At 48.6% G+C, this 24,337-nt stretch overlaps 2 protein-coding genes across 4 annotated transcripts; one reads left to right on the top strand and one right to left on the bottom strand.

The window, feature by feature from the left end:
- The first annotated feature begins 1,886 nt into the window (after positions 1-1,886).
- On the top strand, positions 1,887-14,682 carry SOX10 (SRY-box transcription factor 10). The gene is made up of 4 exons (XM_030546137.1): positions 1,887-2,033; positions 3,134-3,592; positions 11,403-11,668; positions 12,167-14,682. Exons 2-4 carry the CDS (start codon positions 3,183-3,185, stop codon positions 12,880-12,882), a joined length of 1,392 nt encoding a protein of 463 aa, XP_030401997.1. The 5' UTR covers positions 1,887-2,033; positions 3,134-3,182; the 3' UTR covers positions 12,883-14,682.
- A 3,085-nt stretch (positions 14,683-17,767) lies between these two features.
- Positions 17,768-24,332, bottom strand: POLR2F (RNA polymerase II subunit F). 3 transcript variants are annotated; one of them, XM_030546104.1, is made up of 5 exons: positions 24,211-24,331; positions 23,453-23,522; positions 22,494-22,624; positions 20,255-20,326; positions 17,768-17,953 (listed from the first exon to the last, which is right to left on the bottom strand). In XM_030546104.1, the coding sequence occupies exons 1-5, from the start codon at positions 24,228-24,230 to the stop codon at positions 17,863-17,865; spliced, it is 384 nt and encodes a 127-aa protein (XP_030401964.1). In that variant the 5' UTR covers positions 24,231-24,331; the 3' UTR covers positions 17,768-17,862. The 3 variants fall into 3 exon arrangements, with proteins under 3 accessions (XP_030401964.1, XP_030401974.1, XP_030401984.1); XM_030546114.1 differs by lacking the exon at positions 17,768-17,953 and adding an exon at positions 19,726-19,879 and having other exon boundaries at positions 24,211-24,332; XM_030546124.1 differs by lacking the exon at positions 17,768-17,953 and adding an exon at positions 19,726-19,876 and having other exon boundaries at positions 24,211-24,332.
- Positions 24,333-24,337: the final 5 nt, after the last annotated feature.

The raw sequence follows: 24,337 nt of genomic DNA, 5'->3' as shown, positions 1-24,337 counted from the left end.
AGAGGCTAAAAATGCCAAACAACCCTTGCAAGACCAGTGGGAGCTCTCCCTACAGCCCACCAGAATCTCTGTTGGGAATACACACATAGGATTTCTTCCCAATAGGGGAACACACCTGTGTGATAACACCTGGGAGGACTCACCTGACCAGCACCTACACCATTTTAATCTAGGAATCAGGGCCTGAGATTCCTCCCCAGAGATTTCCATTAGGAAGTGTGTGTGAGAAAGACAGAGAGAGGGTGGAGCTTACACACCTCACCTTCCCAGGGAAGATGGGACAGTACTAGGATAGGTGCCATGAGTCCTTGTGTTTCTTGGATAGGAGAGAACCACCAGACCCTTGCCTTGGCCTTTTGTCACATGGACAGACAGATGGTGCTGAAGGAGGAAGGGAGGGTTAAAGTCAGTCCCCTTGTAGGGGGTTATTTGGTGCCAAGCCCTCCCCAGAAAGCTGCCCTTTGGTGCATTGAATACTACATGCATGCCAAGTTGGTGCCAGTGATCCTGTGCTTGCCATCAGCACCAGGGAGTCCCACCCCTGTCATCCCCTAACCTGGCTTCATTAAGCTTCCAACATAGACTTCTCCTTTGGGCTCTAATGCAGCTGTCCTTGGTGCCATGTTGTGGCTCCAGCCCTCACCACACTGAGATGCATGAGGTGAAAGAAACCACTGAGAATTATGGAGGGAAAATGGTTATACTCTGTCAATCAGATAACACAATTCTAGTTGTCAGTTCCAGGTTCATTCTGGGAACTGTAGTTCAAATGCTCACCACCTGTCCTTGGCTTTATTTCCCCATCTCTCTGGGTGGGCCCAGCCATTATTTACACTGTCATTCCATCACTGGGCCTTCTAGTGAGTCAAGTTGTGATCCAGGGGTTCACAATATCCTTAGAACTCCTTTGAAGGAATTATTTCCCCGAGTCTCACCACAACTCATCCTTTCTTCACTCTGTGATTCCTTGCCTGGCACAGAAACATGTCCAAGCTGACACTCCACTTCAGACTCCATGCCAAGAGTTCTGTACTGGTCTGGTTGGTACCATTGGAGGATATGGGAAAGCTGGTTCCTGGTTTTGACAACTTTGCAGAGGGAATCCTGAATGGATACATTACTGGGTTATCAGCAGCATGGGTGAGACACAAAACACTCCTGACACCTCACTGGCATGCCTGTGTCAGTCCCACCTTGGGGACATGAGAGCCCAGGAGAGGGAATCAAGCTCATGTCTTCTGCATGGCCACAAAGTATAAATCCCCCAACCCCTGTAATGTATCCAGTGCACATCATCCCCAGGTAAACCCTGGACTATTCTCAGTCCCCACTAGCTCTAGGGAGTGAAAGACCAGGACTGGCCACTGAATCTGGGTCTTCTTCATAGGACAGCACTACCTCCATAACACCAGGCCCGCCATCTGCAGTGCACTCAGGTCCTGTTGGTCCATGGAGAGCAAGCAGCTGTGACTAGAACCCACCTCTCCATGCTAACTCCTAAGTCACCAGGTCTGGCCCGTAGAACAAACCCTGCTGGTCGAGGGCAAGAGAGACCAGGCCAGGGACTTAAATCCAGTCCACTTAGATAACAATGCAGACCCCTCACCACCTGAACAATGTCCTATTTTAAATCCCCCAGAGGGGGAAAAAAAGAATAAAATAAAAGTTGACTGGAGCTTTCCCAGAGAAGGCTGCACTCGAGAAAGCGAGGAGCGTGCATGTGGCTGAGGTGGAGTTCGGGGGCGCTGTCAGGGTCCCCTCCCTGCCTGCATCAAATCAATGTATTCCAGCTATAAGGAGTGCTTAGCTCCACCTTCTGCCCTTCCCTCCCCCGGTGCTTAGCAGCAAGCCAGTCAGAGAGACATCCAGCCAGGGGATTAGTAAAAACCAAGCCTCCCTCTAGGAATGGCACTCGTCTGAGAGTCTCCTCCACGCAGGGCTCTCTACGCTGCCAGGGCTCTAAGAGGAGAACAGAGGGGCTATTGGGATACAAATTACAGCCCTCTCAGGATTTACCAGGCAGACCAGCCAACGTAAGTTTTCCTACCTGAACTCACACGCTCGCTCGCTCTTTTTCTACCTTCAATTACTTTTTCAATCTCTTCTTCAGGAAAAGTCCTTGCCTCCCTCACTGGGGGGGATAACAACCCCTGCTTCATATTGGCCCCTTTTACAACTAAGCCAAAGGAGACGCATTTTTCTAACCATTTTGTGGTGGGTGGGGGGCTTTATTTTTTCAGCATTTCTTTAATAAGGTGGGAGAACTGGTGGGTGGTGGCAGGGACTTTTGGAGGTGACCGCAGAGAGAGAGGGAGAGACGGGGGGATGAGTGAAACGGGCAAGTTAAAGACTTGACTTTGCTAAAGAGGCTTAAAAAGAAATATATGCATATGTACAAAGTGTTAGCGTTTCCGCTCACAAACACATTTTCCCAGTCTGCATCAGATTCCTTGCCTGGCAATTCAGGGGTGCGCTCAGGATTTGCCTCTACTCAGCGACTCTTGCTAAACTTTCTCCTGCAACCTGGTGACCTTTTCATTCTGATTTATTAATAACGAAGCCACTCATTTCCTCCCATCTATGTTCTTGGTCAGACTTTCAAGGCAGGTTTTAAAGAGAAAATGTCATTCCCAAGGGCCAAATGTTGGGGAGGGCCCTGAGTAAGGTTATTCTTAAAGAATGGGGTCCATTTCCCCTTGTTCTCTCCTTTTTGACTCATGTCACCAATGTGCTTAGCCAGCAGCAGATCCCTCTACATGCCCATGTTAAACTCCAGAATAGAGCACAGATCAGGAGATTCCAATTAATCAATGCATCCAATGCATCCGACGAAGTGGGTATTCACCCACGAAAGCTCATGCTCCTATATGTCTGTTAGTCATGCCGCAGGACTCTTTGCTGCTTTTACAGATCCAGACTAACACGGCTACCCCTCTGATTCTTGACTCCAATTAATCAGGATCCCCTCCCCCACTTGATCATGGGTTTTGTGGGTCCCGTAAGCTGCACGCATGGCAGCTCCTTTGCTTCACTTTTATCAAGTGGCTCCTGTCTCATGGTCGGTTACTGGGAGAGGTTCAAGTCTTTTAGTTTTGGTGTTTGCTTTTTCCTTCTTTCTTTTTTTTTTCCCCAGTGGGAAGACAGATATTGAGAAGGAAGAAAGACCAAGAACAAGAGATATAATGACAGATGACCAAGACCTTTCAGAGGTGGAAATGAGCCCGGTGGGTTCCGAAGACCATCACTGCCTCTCACCGGGACCTTCCATGGCATCAGATACCCCCTCTCATCTCACCAGCTCTGGGAGTGGAGAGATGGGGAAGGTCAAGAAGGAACAGCAAGACTCAGAGACGGACGACGATAAGTTCCCCGTGTGCATCCGGGAGGCAGTGAGCCAGGTGCTGAGTGGCTACGACTGGACCCTGGTGCCCATGCCTGTGCGGGTCAATGGGAGCAACAAAAGCAAACCCCATGTCAAGCGGCCCATGAACGCCTTCATGGTGTGGGCACAGGCAGCCCGCAGGAAATTGGCTGACCAGTACCCTCACCTCCACAATGCAGAGCTCAGTAAGACCCTCGGGAAGCTCTGGAGGTAAGGAGGGCATAAGGGTGAGGGCAAATGGAATCATGGAGAGGCTGCATCTCAAACTGGAGGCTGGCTACAGAATGAGATTAAAGGGGCATCTATTAAAGGGAGTTCCTCCTCAAAAGGAAAGATCACAGGGGTAAAGAAAAAGCACAGGAAAGTGAAGAACCAACAATGGTTATTAGCATCAGCTATATGGGGAGCTTCCTCTGCAAAGCTCTTCCAGTCTTGACCTGCAGCCCCCACCTGGCTATTCCATTCTAACCTGTTCTTACTCGGGCTGTGCCAGCATACCTCATTCCTGGCCTGTGCCACTCCAGTCCTGGTCCTCTCCTGAGACTCAGCTGCCCAATCTCTCGGTTTGTGTGTGTTTGTTTGGCAAACCAAGGCCCAGAAAGGTTAACTAGGCTGACCCTCACCAAACTCATTACACTCATGATCTCCTCAGGCCTGTTTGAACCAGGTCTGAGAGATCACCGGCTAGATGACCCTAACTCCCAGAGCTCCACCTAGTGGGTTGGACTCCTGTCTGGAGAGAGAGCAGGTAGCCAAGCAGTGCAACCCAATCACGCATCCCACCCAAAGAACGTGTTCTCTGATGGCCAGCCACAGTCCCGGCTAGCTGCTGGTTCTAGATCCCGCTCAAGGAGATGTCAATTTAACATTGACAGCACAGGTACTGCATAAGTGGGGGTGAGAATGGGTTATCCCAGCATAAAGTCGTGAAAAAAAGAGGACAGTGAGGGATGGTGGAGAGAGGGGGCTGTTAGAAAAAAACTCCAACCGATGCACCCAGTATGCCATCCTGCCTTGCCATTCCCAGCTTTTTATGGCTGAACAGCATTGTTTGTGTCTTCTCAGACTGCAGGGGCTGCAACTCTGCCTCTGTTTGCAGGCCTGTGGCGTGCAATAAATAATTAATAACAGCAAATCAGCAGCCATTCCTGTAGCAAGTTTGTACAGGCTGACACAGGCTTCCCACTCCCACTATGCATACACACATACACACTTCCTTCTTCCTAACACAGACACATGCTCATCCCTCGGACCCACACTACCCCCTCAGTTTGTAAAAGCCATTTTAATTTTGGGTCCTTTCCCCATCCTCCCTGCCCCCAGGGTCCCTACGTGAAGTCACCCCCATTGGAACTGCTAGGTTCTGCCAAGAGATGAGGGTGGAGGGACCACGTAATATCCATGTGACACAAGGCCAGTGGTTCCACTTTTCCACCTTATTTCCATGAATAACTCCAGCAAATTATTATAAATGCCTCTCCCCTCCCTGGGATTGTCCGAGATACACCCCTTTCCGCCACCATCACTTCCTTGCCTTGGACCTCCTGCCACAAATCAAACCCCTCAGCTTCATGTAAATGGCCTTGAAGTTCCACAGATAGAAATGGGCCCCCTTTCATACCCTTCCCTTCCCTGGCGCTACCCTTAACAGGAGACCCCCACCCACTGGGTGGGGTGGGATGTCTCCTGAGAACTGCAGGAAGACCAGATTCTTTTCCAAAACAGAAGCAAACCCCACCCTTCTGACCATCCCATTGCCACTTGTGGCTCGATTATCCAACTGACTTCTGTCAGCTCCACCTGTGTGGGAGAATTGAGCCCCTGGGTGTTAGCTTCTGCCTTGATCACATCAATAAGTTTATCCAACCCCCTCTGTTTTTCATGGAACTCAAAACAAAATGATTTCCTTGGAGAGTTAACGCAGGGAATTGTGGTAGGCCTCAAATATGATTCCCATGCCTGGGTGTTTTTTAACCCTTCCCATTCCCCTCTCCCTCTACCTTTCCTGTGATTACTCCAACCTTGTGCTCACCTCTGGATACCAAGCAGAATGATGCTCCCAGTTAGTTCACATTGCACTAACCCACCCCTGTTGTCTCCTTTGTGGTAGCAAAGTGACTGTACTGAGCATTTATCATTGCTCTTATTTACTCTCTCCCACTTTGTAATGCAGTCAGGTTATGCTGTCTATTTGCCTCTCTCCTTGCACTTTCACTTCTTTCCTTTAATAACAATTATCTCCTGTATGCTTTGCTCCTAACCATTCCTTCTGATTTCTTCATGATTTCTCTTCCCACCTCCACCCCAACATTTTATTCTATTGGAGAAGCAAGACCCCCATTCTAATTTTCAAAAGTATTATTAAAAAAATGCTACTGTACCGTTCCAAAGATCCTGCAGGATTTTGTAGCAATGACTTCCTTAAGCGCTACATTACTGTTCTGGCCTGAAGATACAAGACTGAGGTACATGAGCCTTTAAATACTCCAGTAACAGCCCTAAGAGACCAGAGTGCTCCACTGTCCAGATATGCGACAGCATTGTACATGACTGTTCCCCCGCACAGTGCTGCAGTGATAGACCTTAGACTCTGTCCTAACACTATTGAGAGCTGTAGTGTTCCTGATCCTGCAGGCAGACTACAGAGCCGACAGGCAGCCTGCTGAAGTCAATAGGGCTCTGCCTGGGCACAGGAGTCTGTTGTACAGAGCAGTTTGTAAGATCAGGGCCTCAGACTGTAACTGTCAAATACTTTTGCATTTTTTAAAAGGGAAAAGTCTCCCCCTTCCCCCACGTCTGCTATTTGTGTTGTCTTTGCTAATGGACTGGCAGGGAACCTGCTCCCTTCGGAGATATTCTTACCAGTCTGTGTTGGGCAGTGCGGCACAGCAAGTTGGGGGCGTGCATGTATGGGCAGGATCGGTGTCTGCACTGCCTTTGTTGGCATTGTTAGGTGTGGGAAAATAAAATAAAACCACAAAAGCCAGGGGAAGTCACCCAAAGGGTGATTGTCCCATAGGAAATTTACTACACTATCATAGTCCCTATGGTCTTCCACAGTCCTCCAGACAATTTTCTGATGCCAGTTTCCTCCCACTCCAAACTCCACACTACACAGCATGATCCAGACTTTCAAAATTGGCTAGCAATTTTGAGTGCCTAACTTGAGATCCCTGAAGAGAGGCCTGAATGTCTGAAAATCAGAATCCTGTAAGGTGCCAAGTTGGGCACCGAAAATCACCAGTCATTTTTGAAAATTTGGGCCATCTAGATATACTTCCGTGTAGGTGAGTCTGATTTTATGTCGGTGCTTAGATGCTGTGCTAATGGGTGCATTAGAAATACCTAAGGCAGAGAGAAATCCACTATAAGCTCTGTACGACAGAGAGGGAAAGAGAGATCAGTTGAAAGCAACATTAAACTGACCTTGTTTCTGCCCATCTCTGGTGGGTGGGGAAGGAGATGCTGCCTACAGGATAGTTAAAAATCCTGTGTGTCTTCTTGGAAGGAGTCCAGTAGATTGAGAAACAACCTCAGGGTCCCATCCAACATGATCCTCTCTACAAAATGGAATCTATCCCCTCGGCTAGCTCTGTGTGAGTGATCGCTGCATGGAGGACGGCTGCCACGTTTGCTCACGCAACCACTGTGCTGCTGAGCTCAAACCAAGTGCTGTGTAAAGCACTTGAGATCTGCAGGATAAGAAACATGCTGTTTTGCAGGAGATGGAAGGAGGCAACCAGGGAGAAAGAGGGAGCCACGGAGGCAGATGGCCACGCCAAATTGCATCAGTGCTATGTAGACAAACGTTCCTTTGGGAGGTTGTGCGGGGTGTCAAGGCTGACCCCTCACACCTACACCAACTCTTTCCGCTTAGGAGAGGGTTAGAATCAGGAGCCTCACCCTTTGGGGAATAACAAAGAAACTGCCAGGACTGGGCTGCAGTGTGGGAGACTATAGACTTTGCAGCTGCTGGTCGGGCAAAGGCAAACAGGATGTTAATGACAGTAGAGCACCACCTGCGGGACCAGATTCCAGCCAGGCTCCACCGAGTGGCAGGGAGGAAATCACTGATGAACAGAATGATGGAATGGACACTGCTCCAGGTCAGGATTGCGGTGCATTGGCTGAGCTGGACTGGGGCAGGACTAGAACAGCAGGAGTGGTGTAGGCCAGGAGAGAGGTGCATCAGCACAGCTTGTGTGTGAGTCCTAGGAACGCACTGGAAAAGGGATAGACATCAGTACTAAGCTACACAGTGGTGGAAGGGGTGTTACCCTCAGTGCAGAGTCCCCTTGGGCCCCAAATGAAGGTTTCCATTCTCAAATCTGACCCTAGTGCCCAATTTCATTTGCAAACACTTTGGGACAATTGGCAAGGTGATGGCCCAGCCTGGGGCAGCGGGTGTTCATGCCTCAGCAAGGCCAGGAGCTTCTGTCAACCTCCCCAGCATAACTGGCACATGCGTGTGTGTGTGTCTGAGTGATACTGACGGTGGGTTGATGGCTCTCTTATGGGTACAGCTGGCTTTAGACACTCACTGATTGTTCTTAGCCTCCCATTGGTGGGTGTGCTGAGAGAAGCTATTCCTCTCTCCAGCAGCAGCCAGGTCAGCACTGCAGGCTGGGCTGACCCCCTCCCACATCCCAAGGATGCATGATTACCTGAGGACGCAGGGGGAAGGGGGACTTCCTCACTTGTCCTGCCTAAAGGTTCCCCTTTCCTCATCTGGGTGGGGCACTTCCTGCTCCTTACAGGGCAGGGAACAGTTCTCAAATGGAGTGGGATGTAATGACTGTTGAAAAGGTCAGCACGAACACTAGTCCAAATGCCAGAAACATCTCCAGGGCCAGAAACAGATGAGACATGGGTAGAAAGGGGCAGCAAAGAGCTGACTATGGGGTGAAGGGATCTTTGTATCTGAACAGCAGCAGAACCTTTCTCTACCTACACCCCACTTTAGCTAGGCAGTGGGCCCCGGGAGCCAAGCCATGCCTGGAAGATCAGGGCCTGTATGTGGGAGAGATCTCCGCCTACTCCGCAATGTTTTAACCTCCTGTTCAATCCTTCCCTCATCCATGCGTGCGCTGCATCAACTTGGCGCTACTGAGACCCTCATGCCACATTGACTCATCAGCAGCTGCCACTCGTGGGTGACAAGGAGGGGCCATGCATCAGGCTGCTCCAGTCACCTGACATGCAAGAAACAGGGCTTAGGTTCCCCACCACCATTCAGCACAACGCCTGTGCGAGAAGAGATATGGTGGTGAAGAAGAGAACAAAAGAGGGAGACAGAGTTTTCATCTCTCCGTTCCTACCAAAACAGGGGTCTCCAATGGGTTCTGTACTGAGCATTCCCCACTGGGGGGAGAAGGTTCAGTTCAGACCCACTTAAGCCCATGGGCTTTGGTATGTGATCCATTCCCTTCTGTGTCCCTGCAAGATTCCACTGCATTGTAGACCAGGGGGTGCAGGAGCAGGAAACAAGTGAAATCTAAATCCCCTAAATCTCCTGGCCTCTGCCTGCTCACACCGGTTTCACTTTATTAAAGCCGATTTGAGCTCTGATCCCAGGGAGGGAGGAGGGAACAGAGAGACTGGGAGAGAGAAGACAAGGATGGAGGGAATGGACTTTATGCGATCCTGCTGTCTGCAGGGTTACAGGATGCTGGCAGGAAGCTGGGGAGGGCATGCACAGCTCAGTGGACCCAGGGTTCATCTCCTAGAGTTCCTAAGATCACTGTCATTTAGGTCATCAGTGAGACGAATATAGAGGTCTCAGCTTCTCTCTCCATTGCAGGTTTTCTTTGGCAGTTCAGCTTCAGTAACCCTATATGCTTGGTACCACCCACAAATAAAGGTGAAGGATATTGGAACTTCTTGGAATCAGTAGGGGCTGAGAGGTTGAGCTCATGTGGAAGATGTGGGTTCCATTCCCAGTCTCGGAGTCTTGTTTGCTGTGCAACAGGAGGGGCTAGGAGTGCTGAGGAGCCGGTGACTGGTTCCTTCGTGGATAGTGCTCTGTACGGTCAGGGTGGAAAGCTTGGTTCCATTCCCACAGCTGGTCTTTTGCTTCAACAGCCAATGGAGTCTGGGAGATGCAGGGGCTAGCGCTTTGCAGGGACATGTTTAATTCCCAATGCAGGTCTCTCGCTAGGGAGCTGCAGGAGATTGAGGTTATGCGTGTCCCTTTAGATGTGATGGAAGGCTGTGTGTGGAGCAATTCAGGGTGGAGGATTAGAGCTCTTCGGGATGTGTGAGCGTGGTGTATGGCGGTGGGAGGGAGACAGGAAAGCTGGTGTTGGACTCATGGCGGCTCAGTTGTTTAATCTCCTGGATTAAGGCAGTGGTGGAATGCAATGTGCGGCCATGACCTTCTCAGGGCTGCTTGGTGTGAACCCAGGTCAGCACCTTAAGAGGTTCCAAAAGCAGATCACACCCTCTGGCTATTGGCTGGCGGGACAGAAGGAGAAAAATGGAGGTGCTTCAATGCTGGTCAGGACCTGCTTGGATCCTATTATTTTCCTCACTGTTTTTTACCAACAGGCCCCTCAAACCCCAACTGCTGCTCCTCCTAAATTCTCTAAGGCAGATTCATGGTTTTTAATCCTCTGCTCTGCAAAGGGTTACATCTAATCAGTGGAATTTGCAAAAGCAGATCCTCTAAGGCTGGGGGGGGGGGGGGATCAGAGACTCCTCTTCAACATTTGGCTGAATATCCCCAAAGCTTTGTCTCTTTAGGCTGGAAATCTCATAAAGGAACAAGTTTTTGCTTTTGAGATTTCTGTGGCCTCAGAGTTTTGGCTGGGTTGCAATACCCATAAAAACAGCCTTGACCCTTTTCAGTGTTCTGGATTCTTCTGGCTGAAACCAGAATGCCCTGGAGGTCACATGAAAAGGAGGAAAAAGAAATTAAAATTTAAATCAAACATTTTCAAAATTAAAAGAAAATGACTGATCAAATGGGTTTCATCTCTTTTTCCATCATCCAAAGTGGTTCTGTTACATAATTTCCTAGGTGATTTTGTCTTGACTGGAGCAGCCCTAGATCTGACAGGTATATGGGGAATGATTTTACATTTCCATAGAGTCTTTCACCCAAAGATCAAAGTTAATCTATTGTTACAGTGTCCAGCACCATAGTATTTAGATGATTTACAAACCGATCCTGATTTACAAGCCTGATCCTGGCTGTGTCTCAGCACCTGCAACTCTCTGATCCTTAGCACAGGAACCACATCAACCACCTCTGGGATGGAAAATGGCAGCTGTGTGATCAAGAATCCTCAAAGTAGAAGCAAAGCAAATGTGTTTTTCCTCCAGCATCTTCTGTAACTCACTCTTAGGAGATACCAGGGTTCTTTAAGGGGCAGATCCCAGCAGCACAGCCACTGTGCTGGCAAATGCAATAGCCATTCTGTGCTCAGTGATCACTCACACTCAAGATGATAGAACAAAACTTATAAAATGGCAAGGATGGAAGGTTAGGACAGGACACAGAAACTCTGAAGCTAAGGTGACCGAGACAAGTTGATCTGAGAGAGACAGAGATACATGACAAAGCATTATCAGTAACAAAGATTTGCCACCCTTCCGTAATTCAAGCAATAGTCACAATTTTCACGTCTGCAGCAAGTTCTTTTAGTCCAGCTTGTCTGGTAACTATAAAGCCCTGCATTAATTTCAGTCATCATAGTATGATTACTTTGTCCCCTAAGGCAAGTACAAACATGGAACGGGAGGAGGTGAATTTATATGGGTTGTAGATTGTAATCCACTTGGGGGAGTGACCATGGCTTCCTCTGACTCTGAACAGCATTGAACACAGTGTCAGGGCTTAATCATTAACAACAATAAAAAAGGGGCTGAAGCTTTGAGGACTCTATTTAAATACTTCTCTACCTTCTCTATGATGCTTGGCAGTATCTGAAATGGGCTGGATCTCTAGTTCCCATGATGCATTACAGTAGGATTTTGACATCCCTGTTCCCATCTCTTCCTCCTTCTCCGGTCTCTGTAGGTTACTGAATGAAAGCGACAAGCGGCCCTTCATCGAAGAGGCAGAGCGACTTAGGATGCAGCACAAAAAGGACCACCCTGATTACAAGTACCAGCCACGCCGGCGGAAAAATGGCAAGGCCTCCCAGGGCGAGGGTGAGGGCCAAACCGAGGGAGAAGCTGGCGGGACTGCAGCTATCCAGGCCCACTATAAGAATGCCCACTTGGATCACAGACACCCTGGGGAAGGATCCCCCATGTCTGACGGGCACCCCGAGCACTCCTCAGGTCAGTCCCATGTCTGCAGCTACACCAGCAGGTTACTACCAGCTCATCCTCCTCCCAAGGAGAGTCCCCCAAGCCATCTGGAGAATCGATGGCTCTCTAAAAGTCTTGGGACACCACCTTGTGAGCTGGATCCTCTCTCCATGGTGGGACCCAGTAGTTGAGCATGACTCCTATGTGCTTGGTGCTGTCACCAGCATTGGGGACGCCTGCACTCTACAGGTGTTTCTATCCCTTTGGAAGGTGGGAAATCATCTCCCACAGGGTTCATATGCACAGTTGCCATTTTGGTTACGGCTGGCCACCTCCTCCCTTCTTGTCCCTCTACAGTGAGGTTCCCAGGGAGGCCTGGCAGTATTGGGTCTGTGCAGTAGGAGGAGCAGAGCTGTTGCATGTAGCTGGCTGAGCTATTTTATTGCCTGTCAGGCTGTACCAGGGCTATATTGTGAATTGGTATCACATTTTCTTTCTCTTTCCCCCCAAATGGTTTTCACTTTACAGGTCAAAGCCATGGACCCCCCACTCCTCCAACAACTCCAAAGACAGAACTCCAGGCAGGCAAAGCTGACTCCAAGCGGGAAGGGCGCTCTCTTGGGGAAGGGGGCAAGCCTCACATTGACTTTGGCAACGTGGATATCGGGGAGATCAGCCATGAAGTGATGTCCAACATGGAGACTTTTGATGTCAATGAATTCGACCAGTACCTGCCACCCAATGGACACGCTGGCCATCCAGGCCATGTTGGGGGCTATGCGGCAGCAGCGGCCGCTGGCTACGGCCTTGGGAGTGCCCTGGCTGCGGCCAGTGGACACTCTGCCTGGATCTCCAAGCAGCATGGAGTCTCCTTGTCTGCTGGCACGTCATCAGTGGTGGACTCCAAGGCACAGGTGAAAACGGAGGGTTCTGCCCCTGGAGGCCATTACACTGACCAGCCCTCCACTTCCCAGATAGCATATACGTCCCTGAGCCTGCCCCACTATGGCTCGGCTTTCCCCTCCATCTCCAGGCCCCAGTTTGACTACCCCGACCACCAGCCCTCAGGACCCTATTATAGTCACGCCAGCCAAGCCTCTGGCCTCTACTCTGCCTTCTCGTATATGGGACCCTCGCAACGTCCCCTATACACTGCCATCTCTGACCCTGCACCCTCTGTGCCACAGTCCCACAGCCCCACACATTGGGAACAGCCCGTGTATACAACTCTCTCCAGACCGTAGGAAAAGGGGAACAGTGACCAAAGCAGCAACAGAAAGGCTCAGAAGGATCAGCACAGGCAGGAGGGCCTCCAAACTCCGAGGTCATTCAGTGTAATCCAGCCACCAGAACCCACTGACTATCTAGACATGCCTATCTTGACCCTGGTTATCGCTGGCTCACCGCCTAGAGAAAGGTTTTACCCCTTTCCCCCCCAGAATTCAATGTATGCCAACCCAACTGGCTTGCAAAACCCTTTTGGTCTTTTAGATGAGGATGATTCTAGACATGGAGTGACTGGTCATGGTGGGTTTCATTGTGCACACCCTGGACTGTAAAATAAGAGATACCCCCCATCCTTAACAGCCCCCCAACTGCTTCAGTGACTTAGCAAGTGTTTCAGATAGGCCACAATGGCCAACTCTTTGTCACCTGTTGTGGGTGAAGAGTAGCTGGCTGGGCACCCTGGTGGACATGTTGTGGTAGGAGAGGTAGGGCAGTAAAGTCAACTTCCTTGTGACTGGTGCTCTGCAACATTCCCATCTAAAATTCACAAATGCATGACTCTTGATCCCTGTTGGAAGACCAACCTATGCTTGCTTTCCTATTGACTTCCACATCTGCATCCTATCCTTCCCTCAACCCACCCTCTCTTTACTGTACTGTACCATACTGTACTGGACTCAGGAACCGTATCGTTGGTTCTAGCTTATTCATGTCACAACATACATGTTGGGGCGGGGGTGAGTGCGTGTATGGCCTCTTGGCCTGTTAAGGCAACAAAGACGGAATCCTCCTTTCTTACGATTATTTTGCATGGCTAGTTTGTTTCAAACATTTCATGGTCCTTTCTAAATCCTTCCATTCACCCTCTAATATTTCAAAAGATACATTGCCAAGGCAGTGTTTGTCCTTTTGGCACGTGTGTGTGTGCGTGCCTTGGATGTGAGGGAAGAGTAGCTGAAGATATTGCAGCAAACAGAAGCATCAGCATGAATCCCACTTGCCCAAACACAGTTTGCGAAAATAATCACCTTAAACCTGCAAGGTTGGGCCCCCAAGCAGAGCTGAACCTAAGAATACATCCCCTCCTGCTTGTTCATTGCTTGTTCCAATTTGCCAAAACCTCTGGCCTACCCTCATAAAGAAGAGGAAGATATTGTTGTGGCACCAAGTAGGGGGGAAAGCTCTCAGCGTTGGATAAGACAATTAGTCCACGTAAAAAGAAAATTAACTCGCCTTCCCTTTTGGGTTTCAAACTGGAAGCAACCATCCTCAGTGGTTCGACTGGTTCCCCTCCTTCTTGTCTTCATCTTCATTCCCTGCTTGCTCTCTTGGGTGGTCTGCTTGCCCGTCCCACATCTTCAGGGCTAGCAGAGCTTCACAGTGCCAGAGAGCATGCTGACATGAAGGACGTCATAACTGAAAGTGGGAGAAGATGATGCCCTCCCATTGGCCACCAAAAACATATGATGGAACCCCCAGCGGATATGCAGGTCTGGGAGGATGAGACAGATTGACCAAGCAGAACTTGTGATCCTCATTACCATTTTTCTCCTTTGACTGAGATCACTGAGGATGACCTTTATACACCTTTCTCTCCACCCTTAGCTTTGGCTGACTCCTCCTCTGTCGTGTTTGAAAAGAGCATGTAGTACGTTTGCTCCCCTGTATGCATGTAACCCACTGCTATCCCCTCCCCTTATTTATTCCATTACACCTTCCCCTTCCACCAAGCCCCTCCCTGCCCCCAGAATATGCTGTCCTAGCACCATTAACTCTGCATTAAATGTATGGAATAATAAACTTAAAGGTTTCATTTGTGTGTGTCCATTTTTTCAAATTTTAATATTTTTCCCCTTTCAGACACATTTTATCCTTCCTCCCCAGTAAGAGGGAAGGGGGGCCTTTATATGGCACAGACCCTGGGTGCATGTACACATTTCTTCTATGCCCATCACTGAAAGGATATTGACAGTGAGTTAATAGTGTTGCCTGGACTAGGGGCCTCGTTTCTCTTCTCCTCACCTCGAGTGTCAGCTCCAGGCACTAGATCATGATACTTCCATACCAGAAGCCCTCTTTCCCCACACACATTCCTGAACATTATCAATATCTTCTGACCTGCAAATTAACATCTGGCACCCACTAAGCAAGGGCTACTGCCTGCCTGTGTGGATCCTGCACACATGAACACCAACCTACTTCCCTCCACGAGCATAACACATGATAGAGCCCGCCCCACTTCAGAACAAAGTCTCCCCAGGGCAGTGTTGGCCAGATAGAACCAGAGGATGCACAGCTAGGAAAGGGACACAACAAGAGCTAGGAAGATCCAAGGTTTCCTAAGCAGAGGCATGTGATTGGTTCAGTGTGTTTGTGTATGCAAAGTGCACAGTGGGTGAGCAGATATGTATATGTTCTAGGAACTACAGACCAGACCCAAAGCCCACTGAAGTCAAAGGGAGTCTTAGGAAGAGCTCATCTATGAGGCCCACTCAGTTCAGGTGCCTCAGAGGTGTGCAGCACACAAGCACCATCAGTGGAATGACTCAGACCTAAACACATAGACTAGTTTGTTCGGTGCAGGGAAATGAAAGGGAACCAGAGCAGTGGGCAAAGCCTTTGAAAGGGAGGAGAGCAGGGAAATCTCACTATGAACCACTGACTGGGGGAAGGGTCTGCAGAACTATCGATCGATGACATTGTTTGACAGCTCAGAGGGAAGAGACTGACTGTGGGGAGGAAGGGGGCTGAGCACAAGGGGTAAAGAGTAGGTGAGGAGTGGGAAAAGAGAATTCCTACTCATGATACAAATGTCCTCCCATATCTCTCCAGTTTAAGGAAGGAGGTGGGGTTCTCATTTGATCAGCATCTAGTGGGAGGGGGGCCTAGTATCACCAGGCCTCTATCCCCAGCTGATACAGGATCCAGAACAACCCCACCCTTAGCCTCTGGACTGGGAACAAAGGGGTTAAACACTCCCCTTGCAGCCAAGCAGGAACTGGCCTGGAGTCCTTTGCTGTCCCTTTAATCGTATCTGATACAGATGCAATGCTGGGGGGTGAGGTGGGGGGGGGAGAAGGCGGGTATGAAACAAAGAAGTCATTTAAAAAAGAAGGGCCGAGAAAACGACCCCTGCGCTCCATTGCGGACGCCAAAACGATTGCACAAAGACACCGTTCATGACTGAAATTTCACCGCGCCAACGTGATTAAAGGATTCCATGGAGGGGTGGGGGACAGGGCTGAAGGCCATCGCTCTGTGGATTAACCTTTTCTTGGCAAGGATGGCATGGACAGCAAATACTTGGCTTCCTGGGAGTCTACACCCTTTCCCTAGATGCAGCTGGGTATATATCCCCCCTTTACCTCATACGGCCAATGACCTATTCAGCTCTTTTAAACTTGCTTCAGATGCCATCCCCTTATTTATGTCTCATGTCCCTACACACACAAGAGAGAGATTAACTGGTGCCTATATGATTTGTTAAGTGATTATATGAGTAACGTACAGAGGTTGGTATATTGTAGGGCTGTGTAACAATTCTACAGGCAGGTGGATATAAACCCCTAGGGAAAGTGGGCACTCACGCCCAGTGTGTCGGGGAATATATATTTTACAATTGTTAATTATCTCTAAGAGCACAGGCACTGAAATGTTATCCACGGGCAAAACAGCTCCTGTGCTTCAGGTATGAACCTACAGCAGAGGGCAGCATGCACAACCAAAGACTGGTGGTGGTTTTGGTTTTTTTAAACCCAAGAGCAATTTTTAATAATACAATTGGCCCCGATGAAAGGCACTAGCTCTTTTACCCTCCTGTTGGCTTTTTTGCCCCAAGAGCTGAAGTCTTTACACACACAAAGGCTTCAGGGCAAAATCTAGAAGCAACAGCAGTGTTTAGGCCCATGAGGACTTTACCATGGAGAAACAGCTTCTCTTAGTGGCAGAGGAGTAGGCCCCATTTGTGCTCCTCTCTTGGACCATGTCAACAGTGGAGGTTAACGTGGCTACTGCTGTCTTAAAGAACATCACCACCACTTCTTAACCAGTCAGATTGTTTTGAAAAAACTCAAGCTGTTAATGGTTCTCTAGCTATTGCAGTGATGTGGAGGAAGGAGGCACTCGTGTGTACATACAGTAGGGCAATGGCTAAGGCACTGGTAGACTTATGGGGAGAGCGGATGACTGTATATGTAGTAGAAGAACAGACTGCACCTATAGTTGTTGAACAGGTTCCCAGTTGGTGGGGATTCAGGCCGGCAACTGCGCTTCCTGCTGGGGCATTGCCACTGAAAGGGGATCCTGGTGATTGATAAGAAGAGGGGGGCAGGAGTGGAGAAACAATGGGGGATTTGATGAGAGCTGCTCTACGATACTCCTGAGAAGCCCCCAGAGCCAGCCCTGATCAGAGAGGAAATTGGGAGTTTCCACGGCAACCTGCTCCAGGGCACAAAGGCCCTGCTGTCTACTGGAAGGCAATGAAGGTGTCTCCTCCACTCCAACCCCTGGCTGTTGTAAAAAGGGGTGTGGGCAGAGGGCTCTTAATTGCTTCAGAGGGTTTCTGGAAGCCAGGCAGCTGCAGGATCATTTTTACAGAGCAAAGTCTTAATATGATGAGGGGCCACTAAGTAGGGGGAAACAGCTGCTCCCCTCAATCTTTACACTAGCTTACAAGCATAGGGCTTCTGAGGTGGAAGCATTGAGGGAAAGACACTTCACACTGCTCAGTGAGCCTAACAGCAAGTTAGCAGGCACTGAGCTTCTAAAGAGAGAAGCCAGGGCTGGCTGAGGCAGAGGGAAGGAATAACTACAGATCGAATTGATGGCAAGGAGGAAGAGGCCGTCTCCCCCCAGCCACAGCAGACTGAACTGTATAAGGGGGAAAAAACCAACAATTTGCTTAAAAATAGGGGTTTATTATTTATTTACACAAATATAAACAAAAATAAAAGCATCTGCAGGTGAAGGAGGAACCAGGGACAATGACAGGAAGCAGGTCAGTCTGTGATAATTAGCTCATCCACACCCCAGTCTTCATAGCTTCCATCTGGCAGGTACCTGCGGATGATTATGGGAATCTTCCGAGCTCTGAAGGGAGGACAGAGTGGTAAACGAAAATGCCAGTGCTGTAATTACACCCTCTCAGCAAGCTATAGGAGTTTAGATGTGCCATGCTGGTGAGAGCTAGTAACTCACTGGTTTTGTTTCGTTAGCAGATTTCTGGTGTGGTGGGGTGCTCATGATTCGGAATTACAGTGAAAGTTCTTTTCCCTGGAAGGTCAGATCCTGTAAGGTGCTGTGCAACCCCAAAGAAGTCAAACAACAGAGGAGCTCAGCATGCTGCAGTGCTGAATTCTTACACTGGAAACAATCTAAAGCCACTGAACATCACAACATAAGAGACTGCGCATCCCAAGAGGCATGTGGGAGAGCCAATGGAACTGAAAAATGAAGCTACTGTTCTGACAGACAGGAAACCCACAATGATAAGTTCTCCACAAACCACTTCAGATAGCGCAATGAGAGTTCTGAAGAATTTCATAAACAACTAACATTTACATAGTATCTTTCATCCAAAGCACTTGATATACACTTCTACCTCCATGTAACGCTGTCCTCGGGAGCCAAAAAAAATCTTACCTTGTTATAGGTGAAACCGCGTTATATCGAACTTTATTTGATCTGCCAGAGCGTGCAGCCCCGCCCCCCTGGAACACTGCTTTACTGTGTTATATCCGAATTCATGTTGTATCGGGTGGCGTTATAACGGGGTTAGGGTGTATTTTAAGTATGCACAGAACAGAGATCATTTCCACCACCACCAAAAACAGCTACCTCTAAGTCAGAACGCAGCTGTTGCTAACAGTACCCAGCAACAGTGCACCACAGTTTGAGACAAGAAGTTAGAAAACACTGAATTCAATTTAATCTACATGAGGCATTTTTAAGTCAGCAGAATGTAATTAACCAGATTGGAACTGGGCCAGGACCTAAGGCTTACAACCCTACAGTTTGTGGAAAGTAACATGGGATCTTTAATGGTCACAAGCATTCAGAATAATGTTTTTAAGTCTTAACCAAAAGATGGCCTCTCCAGTAACAAAGCACTCATTAGCACCATCCTGAGGCATTGACTTGGTATTGACAGAGCAGAGTGTGCCCTGTCAAGAAACAACCACTCTCTCCTACACCTCTGATTATTTCCCAGGTCTTGCACTCTAGCGCTGACCAGAACCAACTCTGGCTGTTTCAGGAGCACAACTGAAATGGTACTGGCTGCTGATAAAGGTGAAGGAATGCAGTTAAGATAAGGCTCTCTTATTAGGGTGTAAAGTCTGCAGGACAAATTACAATGCACTGAAGCATAAAGATCCCAACCAAACAAAAACACCAATTCCACTCAAAAACCAATATCTGATGAGTAAGTGGGGAGATCGTTTGCTATTTGATGGGCCAGTCTGCTAGGTCACAGGCTGTGCTAGGAACTCTGGGCCAGCAGGGAGTTCTGAATGGAGGGTGAGTTGTGACCCACAGTCACCCACTCAACAGCCTCCACCCACCACTTTCACACAGCCAGAGGTGAGATGATTTACAGAAGATGAAAAGGGATGGGATAAATCCACTTCTTTGGAGTATGTTGAAATTCAAATGGTGTGTGTCAGTATCCAGATACCAATCCAAAGCTCCACTGCCAGAGAGGTGGCAGGAATCAGGCTAGGCAGCTGGTAGGTGTGTATGCATGACGTGTCTCTCTCTCTCATGCCAAAGAAGCTGTGGCACAAGGTACTGGGTAGGAGGGAGAAACAGAACACAGGAGGGAACAGGTGGAGGGAGTCAGGGAATTCTTAATATGGCCACCATGTGTTTGTAGTCATTTTAATCTATTAAGTCACATTATTTTTTTAGTGGAAATATGTGAAAATATGAATTTGTCCAAATGGCTACATTTGAATCAGTTCCAATCAGGGACTTCTTCGATCCCAACAAGTTCATGATGGGGCCCTTAGGATCCTGCTAAAGAAAAAATATGAATTCCAATATACAATAAGTAAAACAGGAAAATGTTGCTAACCAGTAGGACTTTGCGGAAGTTCCTAGGACTGGAGAATACAGACACCCAAGCTATCTGCTGCTGGGAACAGATTCCGAACTGAAAAGAGGAAGGGCCAGGCCAGAAATTCCATTCTAGCCACAAACCTGATTTAGAGGGACACAGACACAAGGACAGACTGCCTGAATGAACATGGAGATTGTATTCCCCCACTGTTACCAAGAGAGCACACAAACTGTAGCCTCGGAAACTAATGGAAATAAACCCTCATCGTTGGAGTGTTGACGAGAAGAATGTAATTCTAAGGACATCTCACTGCCAAAATTTCCAGGACTTACTTGAGTTCTTTCATTGCAATCAGCAGAGGATCTGTCTCTCCTTCCAACTCTACCATGACTGGAGCACACATCCTAAGAGGAAGAATATCCACAATCATGAGGGGGGGCAGCAGGGAGTGGGAGAAATATGCTAAAGCATGTGGGGATACTTGCTTCCAAACATGTCTGTGACCAAGATAAAGTCCAGCAGAGCATGAAGGATGGAATGACAGGTGCAATGGAATGACAAATTCTGATTTGCAAGGTCTCTATTGACTTGGAGGACAAAGCTCTTCAGGAATCTCTCTCCTCCCAAGACTCTTTCCTATTGCGGCAGTAGCATGTCTGGCAGTTAATAACAGGGTGCAAGCGGCCACAGGTAGAGTTTTTAGTTGAATGCCCCTCTTGGCCCTTTTCGCAGTTTTGCTTACAAGCTGGGATTTAAGATTCACAATGAAGCCCACATCCCTTTCACGGGTCACTTCCAAACATATTTTAATGTGAGGACGGAAAACAGTGACTCTAAAATTAACCCAGTAATAAGTACCATTTATTAGCCAATAAAAGCACAGTGAAATCATCCTCTCACCTCCACACCTACTGGATTGTTGTTTTGCTGAGATGCTCAATATCTTGCAGATCTTGTTTTGGGGAAAAGAGAGGGGCTGATTTTCTTAATCAGGACTCCTAACTATAGAAAATTTAATGTATTTTTTGGAGGGGAAGTGAGAGTGGGGTGTCAAAGATGAGGATTATCTGTAACCCTCCTTTTAAGAGATAGCAGCAAGGGAAGCGTGTGCTATTACAGTAGAATCTCAGAGTTACGAACACCAGAGTTATGAACTGACCAGTCAACCACAACCTCATCTAGAACCAGAAGTACACAATCAGGCAGCAGCAGAGAGCAAAAAAAAATAGCAAATACAGTATAGTGTTAAACAAACTACTAAAAAAAAGGGAAAGCAGCATTTTTCTTCTGCATAGTAAAGTTTCAAAGCTATACTAATTCAGTGTTCAGTTGTAAACTTTTGAAAGAACCACCATAATGTTTTGCTCAGAGATACGAACAATTCGGAGTTACAAACAAGCTCCATTCCCAAGTTATTTGTAACTGAAGTTCTACTGCATGTGTGAACTCGGCCACTGGGGGTCGCTGCTGGCCTAGATCTGGAATTAAAGACAGCTTGAGTAGATAATATAGCAACAGGCACCGGCATTTCTTGGATTCAGAGCCATGGGGGACCCACTTCATTGCTCAGAACTTTTTTTTTTTTTTTGCCTTCCAGAGAATTAAAAGAACATTCAAAGAATGGCTTTGCCAAATGATGGGTAGGCAAATAATATCTCTGCAAAGCAATGACTAAGGAGAGACTCAATAGCCACCTACAGTTAGGTGTAAGGGAGAGGAATTGAAAGGATATAACCATGAGTTACAGGATGAAAACAAGCAAAGACATTAGTTCAGATGGATATAAATAAACTTTCCTAAGGCTGAGATTATTAGGTTGTGGTATAGTCTCCCAAGGAGTGCAAGTCCCATCGGCTTGCATAATTTAAAGTTAGACTGGACAAAGCACCAGAGAAAGCAGAGCGCAGTCCTCCACGAGCAGCGGGTGAGATAGTACATGAACAACAGTAGTGCACTAGTGCTGGGAAACTAGCCAAGCTGGGGTACCATTGTCCCAGCTGCTGTCCAAGCAAGTAAATGACAGTCCCTGCCCTCAAAATAATTGCAATCTAAAAGTTTAGGTACATGTTTTCCATTCGTACTTTCTATAGTCCTATGATATTTGTTGATGAAGACCTCAAATTTCCCCTGGGGTCTTGGCTTTTGTAAATATCCTGAGTTTCTCAGCAGAGTTTGGTTTCCCCTTGGGTAAGGAAGGAGATACACCTAAGCACACTACTCCCACCCTCCCATTGTCTTCAGCAGAGAGGGCTGATTACAGATGAGAAATGCCTCCCACTTCAGAAGCAACTGAGACAGATGGCATAAAGGATAAGCCATCAGTAGCACTGTCCTGGGTATAATGCTTTAGGAAGGCTGCAGACTTGTCTAGGGGCTCCAGTTTCCATTTCCAGGCCCTTGCACTTCGCAGCTGGCAGTAGCTATGACACAGAACCTCACAGGGCAGGTGGGGAATCATCAGAGCTATGGAAGATCCCACACAGTAAGAAAGTAACTTAAACATGGAAAAAACATTTTGAAATGCCATGACATGCCATTGCCAAGGCTGGGGGGTCAAACAAGTGTACTTACGCTATCTGGAGTGCACGAGTGCCCAGGACTCTGGCTCGCTCATATTTGGTCATGTATGGAGTTGTGATTCGCTTCTGATTTGCCTGCTGTCTCTCTCCAGATGGAAGGATTTCTACATTCTCTTGACCCTCCTGAAGAAATAAAGGAATATAAACTATTGTAAGCACATTGAGGGAGCTCTAGGTCCTTAACAGATTTTGTCAGACATTGGAACCATAGAAAATGAAGGTTTAAAGTCTACACGGAATTCTAGCCAAGGACTTTGAGTAAAGCAGAGTAGAAAGCTCAGTTGGGAAGTGTATTTATCTAACTAATATACAGAGATACCAAGACTGGCTTTCTGAGGTTCTGGGTCCAGTGCCCTAACAGCTGGTTCTCTGAACTTCCATATTGGAGACTTGGGTTCTAATCCCATGCCCAGTGTCTCACTCTCTAGAGCGCTATAGGACCAAGAGCATAGAATCGTAGGGTTAGAAGGGACCGCAAGGGTGATCTAGTCTAACCCACTGCCAAGATGCAGGATTTGTTGTATCTAAACCATCCAAGACAGATGGCTACCCAGCCTCTTTTTGAAAACCTCCAGTGAAGGAGTTTCCACAACCTCCCTAGGTGGTCTGTTCCATTGTCCTATTGTTCTTACAGATAGGAAGTGTTTCCTGAGATTTAATCTATATCTGCTATACTGTAGCTTGAACCCACCAACTCTTGTCCTGCCCTCTGTGACTAGAGAACAACTTTTCTCCATCTTTTTTATGGCAGCTGAGCGCTCTAGGAGCAGGCACTCTGCAGTGTCATCATAGGGACTTTGGTTCAATTGCTATTCCCAGTCCCTAGCTCCCTGGATGACAGGAACTTGGAGCAGTCTGGGAAAAATGTACATGCTGTATAAAAAAGGAGGCTAGGTGAAGCATGTGGGCACAATGCAGAGTGCTGAGGGGAAGAAGGGTTTGAGCACTAACCTCCTCTGCGTTCTCCAAGTCATCTAGCCCTTCATCTTCCTCCACATCGTCAAAGTCATCACCATCGAAGCTGTGGGTGACAAAAGACACAAGTTTCAGAGTGGTAGCTGTGTTAGTCTGTATCAGCAAAAACAATGAGGAGTCCTTGTGACACTTTAGAGACTAACAAATTTATTTGGGCATAAGCTTTTGTGGGCTAGAACCCACTTCATCGGATGCACGGAGTGGAAAATACAGGAGCAGGTATAAATACAGGAAAAAATGGAAGTTGACACAAGGTCACTTATCACCCTACAGCCAGATCCCAGCCTATAGGCTGCTGCTGCCCACCTTGGAGATACGAATGCAGCCCTGCTGCCTCCCCACCCCACTCCCTTCGGGCCACCCCGTACTGCTCCCTGCTTCTCCCTTGCAATGCCACACCTGCCGCCCTCGATTCCCTCCCCGCCTCCATCCATCCACCCGGCCCCCCAGTCCCCACCCCCACCCGCTCCCCTCGGCCCCCCAGTCCCCATCCAGCCACCCGCTCCCTTCGGCCCCCCAGTCCCCACCCCCACCCAGCCACCCGCTCCCTTCGGCCCCCCAGTCCCCACCCCCACCCAGCCACCCGCTCCCCTCGGCCCCCCAGCCCCCACCACTCCACCAGCCCCACTTGCCCCGCCCCCTGGAGTCCCCCTTCACCATCACCCCTTCACCGGGCCGCCCCCGGCCTGACCCCTCCCCCCGGGCCGGACACGAGCCCCCCGCCTCCCTCTCACTTGTCCTCGTTGTCGGACATGCTGCCGGCCCGGCGCGAGACTCTCGCGACCCGATCCAACCGCAGACCCCCAGGGGCAGGGAGTCGTCACAGACCAGGCAACCCACGCGCGCGGCGACTGACCTCCA

Source organism: Gopherus evgoodei, chromosome 1 (assembly GCF_007399415.2).
Source record: "Gopherus evgoodei ecotype Sinaloan lineage chromosome 1, rGopEvg1_v1.p, whole genome shotgun sequence".
In the NCBI taxonomy this organism is placed as follows: Eukaryota; Metazoa; Chordata; order Testudines; family Testudinidae; genus Gopherus; species Gopherus evgoodei.
Note: the sequence above shows the minus strand (reverse complement) of the source record. Positions and strands in the feature narration are given on the sequence as shown.